Source organism: Mauremys reevesii, linkage group 5, assembly GCF_016161935.1.
Source record: "Mauremys reevesii isolate NIE-2019 linkage group 5, ASM1616193v1, whole genome shotgun sequence".
Classification (NCBI taxonomy): domain Eukaryota; kingdom Metazoa; phylum Chordata; order Testudines; family Geoemydidae; genus Mauremys; species Mauremys reevesii.
Genome location: NC_052627.1, coordinates 96,248,721 through 96,270,607, shown reverse-complemented (window position 1 = coordinate 96,270,607; position 21,887 = coordinate 96,248,721). Strand labels below are relative to the sequence as shown.

The 21,887-nt window shown below is 41.4% G+C and overlaps 1 protein-coding gene across 1 annotated transcript in view; it reads left to right on the top strand.

The window, feature by feature from the left end:
* Positions 1–21,887, top strand: part of KLB (klotho beta) — a 66,216-nt gene that overhangs the window by 21,192 nt on the left and 23,137 nt on the right. Inside the window, 1 exon segment of the mRNA XM_039540174.1 lies at positions 16,324–16,834. Coding sequence (XP_039396108.1) covers positions 16,324–16,834 — 511 coding nt within the window.

Sequence of the window (21,887 nt, the reverse complement as noted above, 5' to 3'; positions counted from 1 at the left end):
GAGAAACATCCTCTATCAATATTTAAGAATTTTAAAATGACATTAGCCCTGTATTACTTTCAGCTCTTTAGTTTTATTTTATGTTATTTTATTTAGCAGTAGTCTTCTCATGAATTGCACACCCTCTGGGCTCAAACCTACCCTCACAGACTTCAGTGGATGCAGGATTGGACCCTAAATTTGTGTGCTGTAATATACATCTTCATATAAGTTTTTGCCACTGTTTATTGGAGAGACAAAAGTTAGGAGGAAGAAGACAATGTACCAGGTTACAAGTAGTTAAAGTGGGCCATATTTTTAAAATAACAAGTGCAGGAGAGGTCCAGAATAGCATCCATCAGTACCACAAAGGAAGTAGAACATGCTTTGAGATTATTTCAGTGCATAGAAATGCTAAAAAAGGGTGCCTGTCCACATGCTTTATGTGCCCTTGATATAACTTAAAAATGCATTCTAAGTACAACAATTTGAGATGATAAGTTAATGTCAAGGTCATATTTAGCATTTTTCATCAGTAGATCTCAAAGTTTACAAAAGAGGTCAATATTATTATCCCCATTTTACAGATAACCCACAGCAAATTCCCATCCTACTCTAACAGTCTCCCACCATTACCATTACAGTTCACCCCAATACTACCATATATTATGAATATTATTCATATAGGATTTTCAGAAGTGATGTGTTTTAGGTTGCATCAATTTTGTGTTTTCCAATTCAAGACATCTTAAAGAGGCTTGATTTTCACAGGAGTGCTTAGCATTTTCTGAAAATCAGGGTCTGTTAAGGTATCTCAAGTTGAGTACCTAAAATTATTAGTCAGTTTTGAAAATATAGGACAAAAACAAGGTGAATGTGGTGTGAATGATGTTGCCATCCTGGTTATATGACTTAGACAAGGTAGATACTCATAGCTTTTTGAAAAACAAAGACTAAAGTGGAACTGGGAAAAAATAGAATACTAAAATAAAGGAAAATAAATTATATCCATGTCCAATGACCTCCTAATTAAAGAAATGCACAAAGTGGAAAATAGCACTGGTGGGTTGTATAAATTTATTACGGCCAGCCATATTCGGCAACCCATACTCACCTTGAGTGATACCTTACATAGCACTTGCATCCGAAGAAGTGGGTATTCACCCACGAAAGCTCATGCTGCAAAACGTCTGTTAGTCTATAAGGTGCCACAGGACTCTTTGTTGCTTTTACAGATCCAGACTAACACGGCTACCCCTCTGATACTTACATAGCAGATAGCTTAATTGAAATTAATTAAACTACTCACACGGTAAGGTACTACTGGACTTGAGGAAGGTTATTGGAATCTGGCCCTAATTAAATTTAGCATTGTTTGAGAAACAGTCCCGAATGCATCGCTATCAAAAGAATAAAATATTGAAATATGGTATCTATGTGTTGTGGGCACCTCTGAATTTCACCACCCCTCTCCCCAAAAAAGGAATTGGAACTGTTGGATTTGGAACCTGATCCAAAGCCCATTGAAGTACATGAAAAGACTTCCATTGACCTCTGTGGGCTTTGGACCGGGGCTTTGGTGGCAGATGTCCATACCAAAACCTCATGTTTAGACTGAATGTTGATAGGACTACATCCCCATGCCACCCGAAGCACATTAACAAATCCACCCATGATATATTAATCAGAAAGAACTTGTTTAGAATTGTCTGGATAAGCTAATCTGGCCACTATAGTATTCTATTCTTCTTCCTTTTCCTTTATGCTGCTTTTCCTGATGAGGGTCATGGCGGCAGCATGGAGAGTAGGGAAGACCAAACCTCCCTTTCCTCTATATTACTTTAGGGAAACCACTGACTAGCAGCTGCAGAGTTCTTCTTTGGAAATATATGGAGTATCTTTATATATAATCTCTCTCTGTATAGAACACAGAATACAGTATATACTGTTTTATTATATTGCATAAATAAAACATATATGTGTACAGATTATTACATATATATGTAATAAATATACAGAGAGAGGGAGATTTTATACAGAGATACTCCATATTTTTCCACAGAAGGATTCTGCAGCTGCCATTCAGTGGTTTCCCTAAAGCAGTGGCTCTCGACCCTTCCAGATTACTGTATCCCCTTCAGGAATCCGATTTGTCTTGCATACCCCTAAATTACACCTCTCTTAAAAACTATTGGTACTTGCTTACAAAATCAGAAATAAAAATACAAAAGTGTCACTGCTCACTATTACTGAAAAATTGCTTATTTTCTCATTTTTACCATATAATTTTAAAATAAAACAATTGAAATATAAGTACTGTACTTATATTGCTTTAAATACTGAAATATAAACAAGTCATTGTATGAAATTTTAGTTTGTACTGACTTCGCTAGTGCTTTTTATGTAGCCTGTTGTAAAACTATTCAAATATCTAGATCAGTTGATGTAACACTTGGAAGACCTCTGCGTACCCACAGGAGTACATGTACCCCTGGTTGAGAACCACTGCCCTAAAGTAATAATATAGTGGCCAGATCAGTTCATCCAGAGAATTCTATACCTGTTCTTTCTGATTGACATACTTCCGTGTGCTTTGGCTGGCATGGGAATGTAGTCCCAACAACGTCCCATCAAATAGATATGTGTTAGCTTTGAACAAAAGTCTTAGTTTATTGTAATTGTGCAGCACTCACCTGTGCAGCACTCACCTTTGCATAAATTAATCATAGTTCCCTTTACAAGAGCACTTTTATGTTGTGTATAACTTATATACCCTGTGTTGAATCTCACAGAATGACAAAAATGATTTAACAAGCCATAAACCAGAGGTTGTCTGGACTTTGGATTATTTTATCTATTCTCTGAGAGATCTGAAACCTGGTGTCTGTGTTTTTCTCCCTCTTGCAGAAGGTTGAAGAAATTTTTCTTATTTGAATTGTGGCAACAAATGTAACTGTCAAACTATGGAAGGTTTGAGAACAAAAACATAATATTCAGACTTTTGGGTTGGTTTGAGGAAATAGCGAATGCAGCATAGAGCCAAAAAGCAAACTGAAATGAAACATGTTCTAGAGCCATAGAGTTGTGTGTTTCTCACTTTGCCTATCTGGAAAGGGAGGACTGCTAGTTATATTCTCCCTTCTAACCCAAATCATCTGAAATCACTTCTGCGTGGGGATCCGCCTGCATGGTTGGGAGGAGAATAGTTGATACATACATGCATGGCACATGAACAAGAAGCTGTTGTAAGTTAATACAGATGGAATCTGCAGTAACTAATATTCTTTCCTTTGCACAGTTTGCAACCTCTCTGGAGGGAGCGTCAAAGTCACTGGCAGCCAAAGTCAGAAGAGAACCTAGCCACACAGCTTCTACAAAAGCCAGGCTATTCAGGATTCACAGAATACAGGGAAGGCTGGGCAGCTCACTCACAAAAAAAGAGATCTGAGTGGATCCATGAGTTTAGGGGGCAGAAGCCCAGCTTCTTCTATAGAGGGGGCAGATAGCCCACAATGAAAGAATTAAATGGAAATTTCAAATTCAAACTCATGTTTCTACTTCCCTATATCCACTCTTACATAGAGGGTAATATTTTATTTTGGTTGTTATTGAGGGCCTGAGTCTGCTACCATTGAAGTCAATGGCAAATTTGCTATTTACAGCTTATAAAGTACTTTAGGATCCACTTAGATAGCAGGCTCTATTCTACTGCCTAATTGTTATTGTTAATATAATAAGATGCTACATAAAATCTTATACCACTCGGACAGTGATGGTCAGGGCGGGGTCCTTTTCCCTTCTGCAGATAAAGGAGATCACACTTCACAAAAGCATAATACACCTCTACCCCATTATAACGCCACCCGATATAACATGAATTCAGATATAATGCAGTAAAGTTGCACTCTGGGGGGGAGGAGGGGGCTGCGTGCTCCGGTGGATCAAATCAAGTTCAATATAACGCGGTAAGATTTTTTGGCTCCCGAGGACAGCGTTATATCAAGGTAGAGGTGTATAAAATCAATTAATGATTCACCTTAACTTATCATGAGATATGTAAGAACCCTACAAAGGAGACCCAAAGATTATGAACCAACTCCTAAGAGAGCCATTCTACAAGGGTAGGGAAAGACGACCTCCATGCAGAGAAAGTTAATGGAGTTCTTTTTTTTTTTTTTTTTAATCCAATTAATCTGGCAAAATGTAAAGGAGACAGAACAGTGTGATTCCAAAGGAGTTATACCAGGGATTCATCTGGCCTGTGTTACTGTTTTCTCTGGGTCTGATAACATTCCATCTGTTGCTCTCCTTTTTTGCTCCCTTTGAGATTGGTGGAGATCACAGAAAATACAGGGTAGGTTCTATCTGCCATTCCTGCTTGGAACCTGTGCTCTCTGGTTAGTTCTGCTTTTGCTGAGTAACAATGGGGAGGGGAACATTGTAGAAGAAAAATTCTTCCCAGACCCTTTCCTCCTGCGAAAAGATCATGAGAGGGGTCCCCCATAGTAAGGAAATCTCCACAAAGATCTTCTCATGGACACTTCTTCACATCACCCTTTCTGCGGAAAAGGCAACAGGGCCCTCCCCCATACCTGGTGTAGGGTGACCAAATGTCCCGATTTTATAGGACAGTCCCAATTTTTGGGTCTTTTTCTTATATAGGCTCCTATTACCCCCACCCCATCCCAATTTTTCACATTTGCTGTCTGGTCACCCTAACCTGATGTATCCTTAGGAATTCATGAGAGATCATCAATGTAGAGGCTCAGACCTAGTCTGCTCTTAAAAATTATATCAATCTAACTATGTATCAGGGCTGCGAAAAATTTAGAGCCCTGAGTGCCATGGATAGGTTGACCTAACCTTCAGTGTAGATGTGGCTAGGTTGAAGGAAGAATTCTTCTATCAACCTAGCTACCACCTCTCAGGGAAGTAGATTAACTACATCAATGGAAAATCCCCTTCCAACAATGTAGGAAGTGTCTATGCTATAGCTCTGCAGCAGCATAGCTGCAGCACTGCAGCTGTACTGCTTGTAGTGTAGACATAGCCTCAGTGCCCTGGCAGCTTGCCCCCCACTCCTTCACAGCACCCACGCTACCAGGAGTTTCCCAGAGCCACTGCTGCCTTTGGGACTTTTGGAAGGGTCTCTACTGAAAAGCCCTAGGCTTTATTATCTTTCCAAATTAATTTAATAGTTTTAAATTAAGTGCCAATGATTTTGTTTGCCTGTGTGAAATAGTAGTCTATTCTTTTTCTACCCAAATGTAAATGTCGTTAAAATCTCATAGACATTTTCTTTTCAAAGAGATGTTATCATAGGCAATAGGATATATACAATCATCATATAACCTGATATTAAAAAGAACAAATATTTAGAAGATAATTGGAAAATAATGGGAAAATAAACATTTCTGTTGCAGAAGGATGACTCTGGAAACCAATTCCACAGTCAGATCATTAAAAATTAAGACCCAATCTGGCATGGGTTCTGTGGGCCAAGACAGGGATCTGCAAAAAGTAGGAGCCTAATATTTAAATATAAGTGCTTACAGTTTGGCATCTAAATCCATATTTAGGCATCTCAGTGAACTTTCAGAGGGGCTGAGTTGGCTTGCGCTGAAATCAAACAAGATGTGGGTGTTAATCACCTCTGAAAATCAGGCCACTTGTTTAGGTGTGTAACTTTAGCACAGCCAAGTTTGCAGATTTGACCCTTGGGATTTAATCACTTCTCTCCTATGAGGACAAAATCCATCCACAGTTATCAGGGCATCTAGGGCACATTTGATAAGCTTGTCTTATAATAGTTAAAAACTCTTGTTTCTAGCACTTAGTTTACAGAAGTTAATATTACAAAACTAATAATACATATATGTGTGTGTATATATACATGCTATGCAATTGCATAAGACTTTTTAAAGTTTTAACAACCCAGTTTGTTTCATTCCCTTTTTTCTTCTCTTTTAAAACATTGTTTTTTCTTTTTTCCAACCCGTGTTCTGATATGTAACAGAGCCCTTATTCGGGGAGGTGTGCAAGAGGCCAAAATTTGGTCCAACCTCAGTCAGTGGAAGTACTGTCATTTATTTTAGTAGTACTAGGATTTGGACCTAGTTAACTATAATACATTGTCACTTGATCCTTTAGTTCTTCCTATTCTCTAGAGGGAAGCTACTTCAGATCAAACTCCCTTACCTAAAATATCAATATTCAATACTCATTTGCCCTTACATAGCATCTTACACTCAAGGACTTCACAGTGCTTTGCAAAAATTTTACTTCTCTTAAGTATTTCTAATGTACCTGTCACTGTGATATCTAGGAACCAAAATCAAATAACGCAAACATCAATAAATTAAGCTTCATAGCACCTCTGTTATTTATTCAGACTGCCAGCTGTTTGGGGCAGGGTCTGTCTTTCATAGTTGTGTGCACAGTCCAATGGGGTTGTGCCAAATATTATTATAATTTATTATTTGTATTATAAGTATTATCTACATTTTATAGTTGGGGAAACAGAAGCATAAAAATGTTAAGTAATTTATCCAAGTTAATTGAGTGGTAATCATCTGAGCAGAGAACAGAATCTGAAGGTTTTGGTCTGCTACTCACACCACTAAGATATTGCCTCCTTCATTGAGAAATGCAATCTTAAGCCTTGATCCTACAACCTGCACTGTCCAGGTGGACTCCAATACTGACAAAGAGCCCATTAACTTCAAAAGCAATATATTTGTATTTTTATTTCTTAAATATTAAGAGCCCTGGGTGATAAGACTATTTCGTAAGTTTTTGAACACACAGATTCAGTTTGTCTGTTCCCATATGATTTGTTTAATTCAACTTATTTTCCTTAAATTGTTTGGAAATAATTTGAATGCAACATATTCAACATACTACACAGTTAATAGTAAGAGTCTGGAGCCTCCACGCTGTGCTGGAATGGGTGGAACTCTCCACCTTTGTAGAGCCCCATTAATTAAAATGGGTTTCTACAAAGGCACAAGCATTCAACCATGTGGAGCAGCTTGCAAGATTAAGGTGCTACCACTACTGAACATGTAGTATCTATCACTGACAAAAAGCTCCTTGAACTGAAATCTAATCAATTTTGACACATTTGCCTTTCTTCCAAAATGAAGTCAAACGGTATGTCTACACTGGCAGAGTTACATCACCAGCAGTTACAGCACCACTCAGTGCTGAAGGGAAACCGATGTTGTGTGTTCACACTGACAGCTGCCTGAGCAATAGCGTGTCCACACTTGTGGCCCTTGCAGTGGTATTCGGAGCAGTGTACTCTGGGCAGCTATCCCACAAAGCATGTCTTCCTCTTCTGCCGCTAAGAGTTGTGGGAAGGTGGGGGGGGGGGTCGCAGGGCATCCTGGGTCCTGTCCTGTGATGCACTCTGCCTCTTCAGTCTGCAGGAATGGATCCTGCACTGTTTACCAATATGCTGCTTGTTCTCATTAACATGTCACGAGTGACAGTGGAATTATTCCTTAAACTACAAAGGCAAGAGGAGTTCGACATTGATCTTGCCATGCATAGTAGCTACGACACGAGATTGCTTTTGGCATTTATGGAGGTGCTGACTGCAGTGGAACAGCGCTTTTGGGCTTGGGAAACAAACACTGAGTGGTGGGATCACATCGTGATGCACGTCTGGGATGACGAGCAGTGGCTGCAGAACTTTCAGATGAGGAAAGCCACATTCATGAGACTGTGTGATGAGCAAGGACTCAAGAATGAGAGTTGCCTTGTTGTTGAAGCACATCGTGATTGTATTGTAGAAGCTGGCTACTCCAGACTGCTACTGATTGGTTGCTAACCAGTTTGGAGTGGGAAAGTCAATCGTTGGACACATGTTGACGGAAGTGTGCAAGGCCATTAATCGCATCCTGCTCCGAAAGACCGTGACTCTGAGCAACGTGCATGACATTGTGGAAGGCTTTGCACAAATGTGGTTCCCTAACTGTGGAGGGGCATATATTCCAATTCTGGCACCAGACCACCTAGCCACCGAGTACATTAATCGGAAGGGGTATTTCTCTATGGTACTGTAGGTGCTTGTAGATCACCATGGGTGTTTCACAGACATTAACGCAGACTGGTCCGGAAAGGTGCATGACGCACGCATCTTTTGGAACACTGGCCTGTTCAGGAAGCGGCAAGCAGAAATTTTCTTTCCGGACCAGAAGATCACCATAGGGGAAGTCAAAATGCCCATTGTGATCCTGGGAGACCTTGCCTACCCCTTAATGTCATGGATTATAAAGTCATACACAGGGTACCTTGGTAGCAGCAAGGAGTGGTTGAACAACAGGCTGAGCAAGTGCAGAACAAGTTGAGTGTGCTTTTGGCCGTTGAAAGGCTCACTGGCACTACCTATATGGGAGGATGGACCTGGCCGATGACAATATTCCTATGCTTATAGCCATGTGCCGTATGCTCCATAACATTTGTGAAGGGAAGGGTGAAAGCTTTGCTCGGGGCTGGACCACTGAGGCTCAACGCCTGGAGGCTGAATTTGAACAGCCAGAGACCAGAGCTATTAGAGGGGCCCAGTGCGGGGCCATAAGGATCAGGGATGCCTTGAGGCAGCAATCTGAAGCTGAAATTTGTTGCTATGCTCGGGAGTGCAGTGCTTGTAATGCTAGGAGGTGATTGTGATTGGTTCAGACGATGCACTGTGAAGGTTTAAGAAAATTGCCTGTTGCTTTGCAAGGGTCTGTTTTCTTTCAGTTAATGGAATAAGATGGCTTTCAAACCAAAAAAAAAATCTTTTATTAAAAAACAATAACTGGAGGGGAGAGACAAACAAAAAAAAAACCACATTGGAACTGTGGCAGAAGGGAAGGAGGAGGTGGGGTTCCAGGACGGTTAAGATTTGTATATGTCTAGGTATCCTATGCAGCCCTGTCCTTTGAAGTATAATGCAGCGGGTACTGTACTTCAGCAGGGCTAAACTGCAGAGGGACAGGTGTTGAGTGCAGTGGGTACTGGGAGTCCACAGGGCAGGAGTGGAATGCAGCGGGTACAGACTGAAGCCAGGAAATTGATAAGAGTGTTTTGGCAGTGTCTGCGGGGCACATGGGGGGAAAAAGTTTTGCGACAGCAGCTGCAGGAGGGCGGGCGCGGAGCTGCTCGGTTTACAGTGCTAGTAGTGCCTGGATCGTGTCCTCTTGGTGCTCCATAACCTTTAAGAGCTGCTCTATGGCTTCATTCTGGTGTGCCACATTTTCCTTTCGGTCCCTCTTCTGGCTGTCCCGCCACTCCTTCAATTCTTGTTTTTTGGCCGCAGAGTGCATCATGACATCATGCAGAAAGTCCTCTTTAGTTCCTCATGTCTGCTTTCTAATTCTGCGCAGCCATTCAGCCGGCAATAACAAAGAGGGAGGCTGAGCTCCCAAAGTCATATCTGAGAAGCCAAAATGCAATATTTTACAGAAGCAGTATTGTTTGCAACACAACACTGATTCAGTGCTTTAAAACACAGCCACTGTTCACATACCTGTCACTAACTGGCTGACCCCAGGCAAACATACATGAGCCACAAGACCTAGGGGCAGGGGAAATCAGTGTTCCAGGACCATACTGTACACTGGGCACATGGCTTCTGGGGAGAGCCAGCACTGTAGGGGGATCCTTATAATCATTACTGTCCCCACATTTTCCACAGGCTGTGTTCATTATGGAAGATATCTCGCTGCTGAGGGTGAGCAGGGAATCAAGGGAGGGTCTTCTCCAAGACTGTGGCTTCCGCCCTGGCCCTTATGCAGCTCGCCTGTGTGCAGCAACGCCGGTCCCTGCCCCCCCCCCACCAGTGATGGCAGAGTGGCACAGGAAAGTTACCCTTAATGGGGCAAGAAACAAAATAGCTCTGCCAAAGAGTCTGTGGCATCAGATTGCCCAGTATCTCCATGAAAGTTTTGTGGAGATCTCTGGGGCAGATTCCCATGAAATGAGGGAGTCAATCAGCACCCTGTTCCGCTGCTCAGACTAGGCATGTGGTGGTACGCACATCATACAGACACAAGCCTGCTTTCTGCAACCCTCCTGCCCCCAAAAACTCGCTCCAGCAATTCCCAAAATCAAACCACTTACCAGGGGCCTCCTCTCCAGTTTGCGCTTTGCCAGGCTCCGAGAGCTGTGACTGGCTAGCCTCCTCTAAGGCAGAGAACAGCTCCTGGCTGGATGCATCTCTGACCCCTGAGTCATCCTCTGTCTCTGGGTCCCCATCGCCCTCCACATCCTCGTCCAAGATTTCCTCCTCCTGGCTCAATCCACTCTTGACTGGCACATGAGTCACCAAAGTTTCCACGGTGGCCTTTGCAGTGGAGATGGGTTTGCCACCCGAGTATTGTGTCCAGCTCTTTGTAGAACCAGCAACTCGTGGGCGCAGCACCGGAATGGCGGTTTGCCTCCTGCAGCTTGTGGTAGGTGTTCTGCAGAACACCTAGTGAAGGAGCTACAGCTCCTTCACTTTTTGACCCTGCACTGCAGGGTGTCCTGGTCATGGCCCCTTTCTGTCATGCATCGTTAAATCTGTCATAATTCCTATAGCTGGAGCACAGCTTGGACTGGACAGCATCCTTTCCCCAAATGCTGATAAGGTCCAGCTGCTTGGCATTGTTCCAAGTGGGGGATCGCCTGGTGCATGGAGCAGGCATGGTCACCTGGAAAGATGTGCTGAGACCACTGCACGCGTCACCGAATAAACAGAAAGAGGACTTTCAAAATTCCCAAGGAATTTAAGGGGTGGGGCTCACAGTTGGTCACCTGAGGGCAGGGCAGTAGAGTTCAAACCAATGACTAGAGAGGTGAGAACAGGCATTTTGGGACACCTTCCGGAGGCCAATCGCAGGGCTGTAATCAACCAGAGTGTCTACACTGGTACCACAGCACTGTAGCCCCTGCACAGAAAGGTGTACATCTCTTGTCGGGATGGTTTGTTTTTGTTTTTTTACAGCGCTGCACTGCGCAGTTTGTGGCTTGATAGTGTGTACACCTCAGGGGTTACACCGCAGAAAGCTGCTTTAGTGCACAGAAACTTGCCAATGCAGACAAGTCCTAATACTTATAACTAATAATACATTGAAACGGATGAGTGTGAACACGCCCTTCATTAAGTATAGCTGAAAGAGACAGTTAAAGAGACCCAACCTAATACAAGGCACAATGAAATCTGCCCAAAATCTAGCACCATGTGGGTGGAGGGTTCCACTGGCTATTGTTCTGAGTAGGTGTGTGTGGATTGTGTGTGTGAAAAAGACAAGCTGGAGTGCAGACAAGAAACAGAGGGCATGGCTCCATTTGCAGCTGTAGAGTGCTGGGAGTTCCCAGCCTTCAGAGACCGCAGCAGGGAAAACGCTGCATAGTGTTTACACTCTCAGCTGGAAGCGCACTGGCATGGCCACATTAGCAACTCTTGCAACACCTCAAAGAGCAGTTCATTCTGGTAGCTATCTCAGTGTTCAAGTGGCTGCAATGTGCTTTTCAAATGCAGGGGGTGGGGTGGAGTGTGACAGGGAGTGTGTTGTGTATATGTGGGGAGAGAGAGAGTGGGTTTTTTGGGTGCTGAGAGTGTCACAGCAGGCTGTCTTGTAAGTTCAGACCCCCCTTCCTCCCACCTCTCTCTCACACACTCACAGCAAGCAACATTCCACACCAATGGCTTGCTTTGTCCCAGAGCAGATAAGCATGCCTGCTGTCAGAAACGGAGCTTTGAAAAGGGATATCTGCATTCCTACAGCCGATTCCAAAACAATTACAAGAATGGCCACTTGACTTAAGGGGATGATGGGACATTTCCAGAGGCTAGTCAAAGTGCTTGGGGCGGCCCATGGAAGAGGGCAGCACGTCTGGGTCTTCAGCGGCAATTCGGCAGCGGGTCCCTCAGTCCCTCTCGGAGGGAAGGACTGGCCGCCAAATTGCTGCCGAAGAATGAAGTGGCGCGGGAGAGCAGCTGCCGAAGTGCCGCCGATTACGGCTTTTTTTTTTTCTTTGCTGCTTGGGGTGGCAAAAAAGCTGGAGCTGGCCCTGGTTACCAGAAGTGCTCCAGAGTTCAGGCGCTCTAAGTGCCTTGCCAGTGTGGACGGGTTGGGAGTTAGGGCGCCTGGGGCTGTGTTAATGTGCTCTAACTTGCAAGTGTAGCCATGCTTAGAGAGAGACTCAGAGACCAAAAAGGGAAAACCAAGCAGCATCTGGAAGCAGTGTATTTCTGGGAGAAACAGAGAGAGAGGTTCTAGGTTGGGGATGTTGGCTGAAAGAAGCTTGGGTCTATAAACCAGTTAACCTTTTGTTTTTAGTTCCTCCTGCATTTACAGAAGTAGGACTTTGTACATTCCTGGTAAATAAACAAGATTGCATCAGAGAAAATACTAGACTCTATTGTCAATTTCTACTGCCAATTAGAACAACCAACAACCCCTGAAACTCAGGTTTTGTCTACACCAGCGCTGTTGTCGACAAAACTTTTGTCAGTCGCGGGTGTGATTTCCCTCCTTCTCCCCCTCCACCGACTGACATAAGTTTCACCAACAAAAGCACCGGTGTGTTCGTTGGGGGTGGTTTAATTATGCCTACGGGAGAGCTCTCTCCCGCCAGCATAGAGCAGCTACACAGGAGATCTTACAGCAGCGCAGCTACAGTGGTAGAGCTGTGCCGCTGTAAGGTCTGTAGTGTAGACATAGGCTTAGACTAGTTGCTTGTTGTGTCAAAAAGAGGTAACAAATATCAGAAATGTCACCTATCCAGTCAGATTCTTTGTTCTGCCTCTTCACGGTTTCAAAAAGAAAACAAAACACAATAACTGAATAATTTTTGTTAAACCAATTTTAAAAAGTCATGCTTGTATTTTTCATTCTAATTCTTATTCTAAACTGTTCATGCCTTTTGTGCACTAATGTAAATTAGCATCAGCAGTGATGCTTTCTTCTCTGCTGATTGCAAAAGGGTTTAAGGAAAATAATCTGACCGTAACAAATCATATGGGAAAAGATGAATGAAGGCCTCAGTCCTATAGTGAGTTTGCAGGAGCAGCCCCCTGCACCTGCACAAGGTTCAGTGCAGGATCAGGGCCTTAGACAGCATGGTAAAGGACTTACAGAACATGATTATCAGACAGTGATCTGTAAAGCTAAGAAATGAATACATATAACATTGCTTTCCTTATTTTATTAAACAGGCTAGTGTAGACTAAGCATTCTTAATGGGTTTATATTAACTAATTTAGCATTGTATTTGACTTCAAATCCATTGTATGTTTGCTACATTCATATCAGGAAAATGTGCTGAAATTAATGTCACATGCGCCTAGAATAAAATGCACAGTATTGATGTTACCTCCATTGTGTACTTAGCCTTGATGTTTAGCCTTGATCTAAAAGGCAAATGAAAGATTAGGTATTAAACGCTAACTGAAAAAAGATTAGTCAATATTTACTCAAAATAGCCAATGTTTTGTGTGATCTAACTTTTAAAACTGATATTTATTTTATGTTTAATCCATAGCACTGCAAGATAGCAAAATGGCATTATGGATGGAACCAATTTATTATTTATATAACACCTATCGGAGGATTTTAATTGCTTTACAAACATTAATGAATCAAGGCTCACAACAGCGCCCGACTAGGCAGATACTGTTGTCCCCATTGCACCAGTAAAAACTTCTAGTGTAGGCAGGCTAAGCCGCAATTCATACCAATGCAGTTTACCCCTGATTGAAATTGGAGTAAAGCTGCACCAGTGCAAATCCTGGCTTATAGTGGTTTTGCCTATCTATATTAGGGGTTTAACATCAGTAAAATACACTGGTGACTGGTACCAGTGGCTGAAATCCCCAGGGTAGACAAGGCTTTTGAATAGTAGTAGCACATTTTATTTGTTTCTAGCCAGCCTTCTGAAAGATCATATGCATATAATAAATTCTCCATCATTGCATTTTACCATGAACCACTGCATTTTAGCTGTGGATTATTTTTTAACACTCCCTTTCCCTCCATCTCTACATCTAGAGATGTGTTTACATTGTTCTGATGCACTTAACTTCATGGATAGTGTCATGATTCATAATAGTGAGTATACACTGCCAACTTCTGCAGGCATTTTCTTGTAAAATGTTGTAAAAACAACTATTTTTATTAATAACTGTGAGTTAAGATAGTGTTTGAAAAAGGTGTCAGACTGACTGCAGTGGAAATTGCCACAAAACATGTACTAAATAGGTCAGTGGCAAAGCAAGCCTTCCCATACTGTCCAACCATGAGCTGGAGGGACACCTGGAAGAGAGTAAGGCCTGGCCTATGCTAGAAAATAAGGTCACTTTAACTACGTTGGTTAGGTCTGTGAAAAATCCACACTCTTGAGGCAGCATTGTTAAGCCGACCTAAGTCCTCATGTAGACAGTACTAGGTCAATGGAATAACTTTTCCGTTGACGTAGCTACTGCCATTTGGGGAGATGTATTACCTATGCCAACAGGAGAATCCCTCCCGTCAGCTTAGGTAGCATCTACACTGAAGTACTATGGTGGCATAGCTGCAGCGATGGAGCTGTGCTCCTGTAGCATTTTGAGTTTAGACAAGCCCTAAGAGAGTACTTTGGTCTATATTCCTACCTACACATTGACCTCTCTGCCAAGGGTGCCAGCTAGCATCAGTTGTGACAGTGGTTTTTGTGATGTCAATGAATAATGTATTGTAGATGTGATATTCTCTAACTGGAATCTTAAGAGAACACTGACATTATATTAGACTGTATCTTTAAATTTGCCTCCTGAATACCATTTTGCTGACTTCCCCATTTAGCTATGGATTCTGCATTTCAAAGATTAATGTTAAGTTTTATCAGTGTTTCTAAAGATAGACCTTGTATCAATGTTATGATAGAGAGATGGTGGCTTTGGACAACCATAAAACAGCTGATATACAAGATTTCACTAAACTGTCTTCTCCAGTGTTCTTTAACTTACCCAAGCATGTATTTGACTCTCATACCAGTCACTTTGAGTCTAGCGGTGTCTTTTGTTCCAAAATAGGTGTCAAATGTGTGACATTGTTTAACTAAAATTACTATGTTTCTAAGCAGAATTATTTTGTTTGCTAATTATGCCGGTGTAACTCAGAACTATAAGTGTTTCATGTCTGTCAGTATTTTCTCTGTGTGTAAACAGTGCAATTTTTTTCAGCCCAAAGTAAAGATCCACACTTGAGAAACAAAGTAAACTCAATTATCTGGCAAACTCCTTTATCTGAGTAGAGGTCAAATGCCTTCATGTATGTCAAATCCATTCAAAAGACCCTCCTTTATCCAAAATTCTGTTTGTCTGAATAATTTTCATAGTCCCCATCTGACTCAGATAATATTAAAGTCTCATATATGGTTTTTCATACAGAGATCATAGACAAAGTTTGATTATATTCATATCTTATTTAAATGATGAACATGGAATGAGTTGTCATGGCATATTAAGATCATCCTGGTATGTGCTGCATAATATGCATCTTTCAAATGTGATCACGTTCAGAAAATTGACTTAAGGTGCCAGTGTGCCATTTGATTGCCATTGAAGTCATTAGTAAAACTACTACTATTTACTAATATATTTGTTCCATTCTGAGTGCTACCTATGTATCTTCTGAGCCATATCTTGTTACTTTACTGGTAAAACCAATATGATATTACTTTCAGTACTTCAGAGCCAACATGCATGAGGAAAAAGTTGCATTGTGTTTTGCCTCATGCATTGTCAGATAAGTTGTGATTACAGAAAGTTTAAAGCAGGGATGGGCATGAACCAAAATCCTGGATCAAAAATCCTCCAAACTTTGGGGAAGTTGAAATCTGAGCCCAAACTTTGCAGCTTGGGCCTTTCTTTAATTATTAAGGTTTATACACTGAGCAAAACTTACCTCTATCAGTGAGCACTTATACACAGAGTTGTTGCCCAATTAAGTGAAGTAGACCAGTTGAAGTGTATCCCAAGAGGAGCAGGCTAGCAGGAATGATTTGTGTGCCCAGCAAACCCAGGTATTCCTCAGGTTGATAGGATAGTAGTCAGATAATGCTGTCTCATGAAAACTAATTGGAGACTCCTAACTTGTGTAACCTTTGCTAAGGAGAAAGACACATTAATTACTGATATATTTAAAATCTCAAAATTATTGAGACTAGTGACTATAGTCCAACAGTATAATGAATGTACCTGTATGTACCAATGCTGTTCATTAATGTTGCTAAGAGACCACTGTAAATCACATTATTACATAAATGCCTTATGACTTTTAGAGAATCAGAATTTAATGGTGTGTTTTGTTTGTTTGTTTTTCTCATTAGGCTCATGCAAAAGTTTGGCATAACTACAACACACACTTTCGGCCACATCAGAAGGGTTTTTTGTCAATAACCTTGGGATCCCACTGGATTGAACCTAACAAATCAGATGATACTTTGGACATTAATAAGTGTCAGCAGTCCATGGAGAGAGTGCTAGGATGGTTTGCCAAGCCCATTCATGGGGATGGGGATTACCCAGAAGAACTGAAAAATAAATTATATTATTTTCTGCCCAACTTTACTGAGGCTGAGAAAAACTATATAAAAGGAACAGCTGACTTCTTTGCATTTTCCTTTGGTCCTAATAATTTTAAACCCCCAAACACACTAGCTAAAATGGGACAAAATTTGTCACTCAATTTGAGGGAAGTACTGAATTGGATTAAACTGGAATACACCAATCCCAGAATCCTGATTGCAGAGAATGGTTGGTTCACTGACAGCCATGTGAAAACAGAAGACACCACAGCCATCTACATGATGAAGAACTTCATTAATAAGGTTTTACAAGGTTTGTATACAAATTCAGTACTTTTAAAACATTCAGTGTTTCTTTAAAAGAGATACTGTTGACTATGTTTATTGTTAGTAATTATTAGTATTGCAGTAGCACCAAGTCATGGGGCTGGGGCTCATTGTGCTCAGAGTCGTACAACCACAGAACAGAAGATGATCCTTGCCATAAAGAGCTTAGGCCCAACATTTAGGCTTGGTTTAAAGAACACTTTACAAAACAATATGAGTAGGAAGTCTTGTTTGTTACATTTCTTTCAACTCAAACAGTGTCTATTTTTATTTTACATGTTACCGTGTACCATTGGAAATGTTACTACATGAGAAGCAAACAGTAAAACGCCTACTAGCAAAAGTTAAATGAACTAGGTTCATTATCTAAACTTAAAAAAATGCAAAAAGTAAATAAATGGCAGAAATGGTAAGGATTCTTTAGCTCTAACATGTAACACAGAAATTATTATTATTTTAAATGCACAAGTTTCATCTTGATAGTGTCCCTTTATAAGGCCTAAGTAGTGGAAAACTTTCTGAAGGTTAAAATTTGCATTCTGTATTACATGCAAATATTTATAATAATACTTAATCCCGCTACAAATTCAATGTTTGTTTCCCCTTCCCCACACACAGTTTTCTATTTTTCCTCATTCTGTTAGTGACACCTATTGGTTGTGATAAGCAACAGTAGCACAGATTTTTGCAGACAGAGTCCTTTGTGTTGGCTGTTGTTAAATTTAGCATGTGACATGCCACATTAAAAACATGGAATGACTCAGACCCAAGAATTTACCTTCCCGTAGAAGGAGTGCTAGCAGTCACTTATGGCAGCTAATTTGCTGAGTCTTTAAAGTTCAAAACATACTGTGTTATTCCATGGGGGAAAAAAAGAAAGAAAGAATGGTTTTAAAGATACATTTTGATACTGGGGTAAACTTTCAGCTATATTAAACTTAAAGATGGCCCCAAATCATAAAGTTCAAATATGCATCCAGATCCCAACTTTCATAACATTTGAGAATGTTAAACTCCAGCATTATGGTTCAAGCTATTTTAGGTACCATGTAGATACAGTAGCAAAGTTCAGGTGCAGATCTGGACTTTGAGATATTGTCTCTGTTTTAAAAAATCCACTATTTGCTTGTCATAAATTACTAATCACAAAAGAAACTTGTTTGAATAAAACATATTTCACTCTCAGCCACATTCCTGTCCTACTAGATCTTGTAGTGAATTTTGTATGGCTGAATTTGACATCACGATTACTTCTATCGACAGATTTCATAATACATAATCTTGTATTTGTGACATCCTTCTAGAAACAAACTGATGTAGACACTGATTTGTGAGGGAGACTATTTTATTTAGATATGGTACCAAACAACACTACAGACCTCTATCAAATGAAAGACACTGTTAGCAGCCAAGTTCTCAGTCTGCAAACAAATTTTATTTTGTAATTTAATTTAAATCCATTTGTTTATTAGGTTTAGGGGAAAACTATTTCAGGTTTCACACACTTTTCCACTCTGTAACTGATAAGTGCACAATAAATTTTTAAGTTGTTAGTCCAGTAACTTGATGTCTTTAGACATTTAAAAATAAAATTAAGTCCAGATGCAAACCTTTCGAGTAAAAAAAGTGATTATGCTGAAATTTTTAAGGATGTCTACACACGGTCAAACAAGTAAGCACAACTAGATTGTGTTCATTTACAAAGGTTTCACTGTGAAGAGCTGGGAATGGGAGTAGTTTGTAGATCTGCTTTTCAGAAGTACTTGGTAATGTTCAGACAATAGCCAGTTCTGAGGAATTGTGAGGGGAGAGGGTAGAATTGTTTGATTATACAAGGTGCCTCACCTTGACTTCAGAATATAAAATGGCCTCCTTAACAACAGCCTCATTGTGATGTACACTCATCTTTTGCCTAACTGTGAATAACACCTGGAACACATACATATTTTACTGATATATTATGGTTTCAAGAGATAATATGAAAGACTTAGTCTATGGTAAATCAGACTGGATAATTTTTACCCAAAATTAGCACCCATATAAGCCAATAGTATGTAATGGGATAGCTGCTTATGGCAGCATAATACAAGAAGCTGGATAATACTTTATACCTGCTGGTTCAAGGAAACTGGACCCTCTGAAGTAAGTGAAATTAGAATTTGACCTTATTTTTTCAGTAATGTAGTGCCCCTTCATTTTTCAACCTAAGATAATTAAAATGTTTTGAATCACTAAAATATAAGCTGTATATAAGACATCATTGCAAGAGAACTGGCTAATGTATAGTGTACCAGGACACAGTGGGGAATGCAGCATTTGGTAGTATGTGGCAAGCCTGTCAATGAAGCAAGAGGCATACCACATGCTGTCCCTTTTGGCTGAAGCCTAACAAACACCACAACTGCATGATAAAAATGTCTGAGTCTTGTTTCCGCTACATCTTCTACCACTGTCAGAGCTGTACCAGAAAAGTTTACAGCTTTGATTTTTCCCAGTATAGACACATGCATAGACAGTGCTGTGCTATATGCATAGCATGTCTAGAAAATTAATGCTTTATATTTTTTCTGCTTATATCTGTTTTGTAAATCACCTTTAACAAACCCTATGTTTCCAATATAAGTTGACTGTCAGGTACTTACTAGCAATAAAGAAACAATAAAGAGAAATAAGAGGCAAATGAAGTTAAATAATTAAATAAGTCCCAGGTGGTGGGATGAGGATGTGAGAAGAGGAATGAGATGTTCCTTGATGGCCCTTTGGTTGAGTGATGGGAAAACTAATTAAGTATCCATTGATGTTGATTCTTTCCATGCTTCACTTGCCTCCACTTGTCTCCTCTTCTTGCTTTCACTTTCAGACTCAAATTCTTCCCCCAAAGGGGCTTCGTCTGCCATTAGGCCTTATCAATCCTTATTTCCCCTCAAGGTGCAGAATATAAAACTAATTGACCAGGGGCGGCTCTAGGAATTCCGCCGCCCCAAGCAGGGCGGCGTGCTGCGGGGCGCGCTCTGGCGGTCGCCGGTCCCGCGGCTCCGGGGGACCTCTTGCAGGCGTGCCCTGCGGATGCTCCACCGGACCTGCGGGACCAGCGGACCCTCCGCAGGCACGTCTGCGGGAGGTCCACCGGAGCTGCAGGACCAGCGGACCCTCCACAGTCATGCCTGCAGGAGGTCCGCCGGAGCCGCCTGCCGCCCTCCCGGCAAAATGCTGCCCCAAGCGCGTGCTTGGCGCGCTGGGATCTGGAGCCAGCCCTGTAATTGACCCCTTCTGGCCCACATTAAGCTACTCAGAGTTTTGTGGAGTGGACACACCATCTCAGGGTTCCACAGGGTTCTGTTCTTGGTCCCCTTTTCTTTCCTCTCTACGCCTTATTTCTGTGTAATTTCATCCAAACACAAATTCAACTACCATCTTTATGTTGACAACTCCATAGATCTACCTCTACTTCAATCCTGACTCTTTCTGTCAAAACTAAAATCTCAGCCTGTTTCTGACATCTCCTCATGGATGTCTAGCTGTCAGCTAAAGCTCAATGTGCCTAAAGCAGACCTCTTATTCTGCCCTCTTCCCCACTCCCCAACCCTTCCTTCTGCTCTCTTTTCTCAATCACTGTAGGCAACACCATCCTGTCTGTCACTGAGGCCTGTAACTTGGTCATCCCCTTCAACTTGGATTTCTCTAGGTTCTCACATCCAGGTTGTATCTACATTCTGCTGATTCTTCCTTCATAACAGGCTCTCATCATCTTGATTGTTGCAACAGCCTTCTTTCTGGCCTTGCCAAATGCAGTCTTGCCCAACTCATATCCATTCAGAATGCAGCTGCAAAAATAATTTTCCTAGTCCATCACTTTGCCTCTCCCACCCCTTTCTTTAGATGCTTTCACTGGCTCCCCCTTCTTTGTGGCATTCAAACATAAGCTATTTGTCTTTACTTTCAACGCTCTTCACATCTCCCCTTACCTATCATCTCTCATTCACTATCGAGATGTTGACTCCCATCTCGGCTTGGCCAATGATGCCTCACTCACTTGTTACATTTTCAAACAACCACCTTTGTGCTTTCTCCCATGATGTCCTTCACGTTTGGGAGAAGCTCCCTGTAAATCTCTACAAAGCTATCTCATTATTTTCTTTCACCATGATGTCTACACTGAAGCTGCCTATTATGTTGACCAGTTTTGTCTCATTATTTCCTTGTACTCCACTGTCTGTGATCAACTGTGTCTTGTTTTATACCTAATCCAATCTATATTTTTGTTCTGTGTTTGTACAGTGCATAGCACAGTGCGGTATTGGTCCATGATTGGCACTCCTAGGAGCCAGAGTAATACAAATCAATAACAACATGCAGGAAAAAAGTCTTAAAGTTGTGAAACAATGTCACAAAAAGACACCAATATCAAAGTAAAGTTGAGACTGTGTGTAACTCAATGTTGTTCTAAGAAAATGAGCAAAATGTAGTGTTGGATAAGGATGGAATACCTGCCTTAATTTTGAAATTCCTGACTTCCATGGCTTTGCTTCCCCTTTACAGACCTTGGATGGAACCCTGGCTCCCCTGGAGTCATTGACAAAACTCCCATTGATTTCAATGGTCATCATTTCACCCCTTATTTTGCAGCCAATCCTTACATTAATACATGATATTCTTGTGTGTTATTTACTAATGAGAACATGTGGACTGGGAGGCTAAAATGACTAGTAATGGAGTACAGAGCTTTTCTTCCAGGTTGCCAGTTGTAATCTAGCCCAGGTTGGTAATGACAGAAGTCATTACCATCTAATGGCTGTATGGTGTCCTATGAAAAATTAGTCTGGAGGTATCCATGCCATTCCCAGTAAGTCAGTGACCACATCAGAGAAATCACCCCCACATTTACTCCTGGGGGAATTCTGTGCCACTGTGCGTGTGCAGAATTCATGTCCCCTGCAGATTTCTTTGTTTCCCCATGGGGCTCTGGAGTGTTTCTGGGGCAGGCCCAGCCCTTGCTTTGTCTCAGGATTGGGTGCAGCCTTACCATCAAGTCCCTGTCC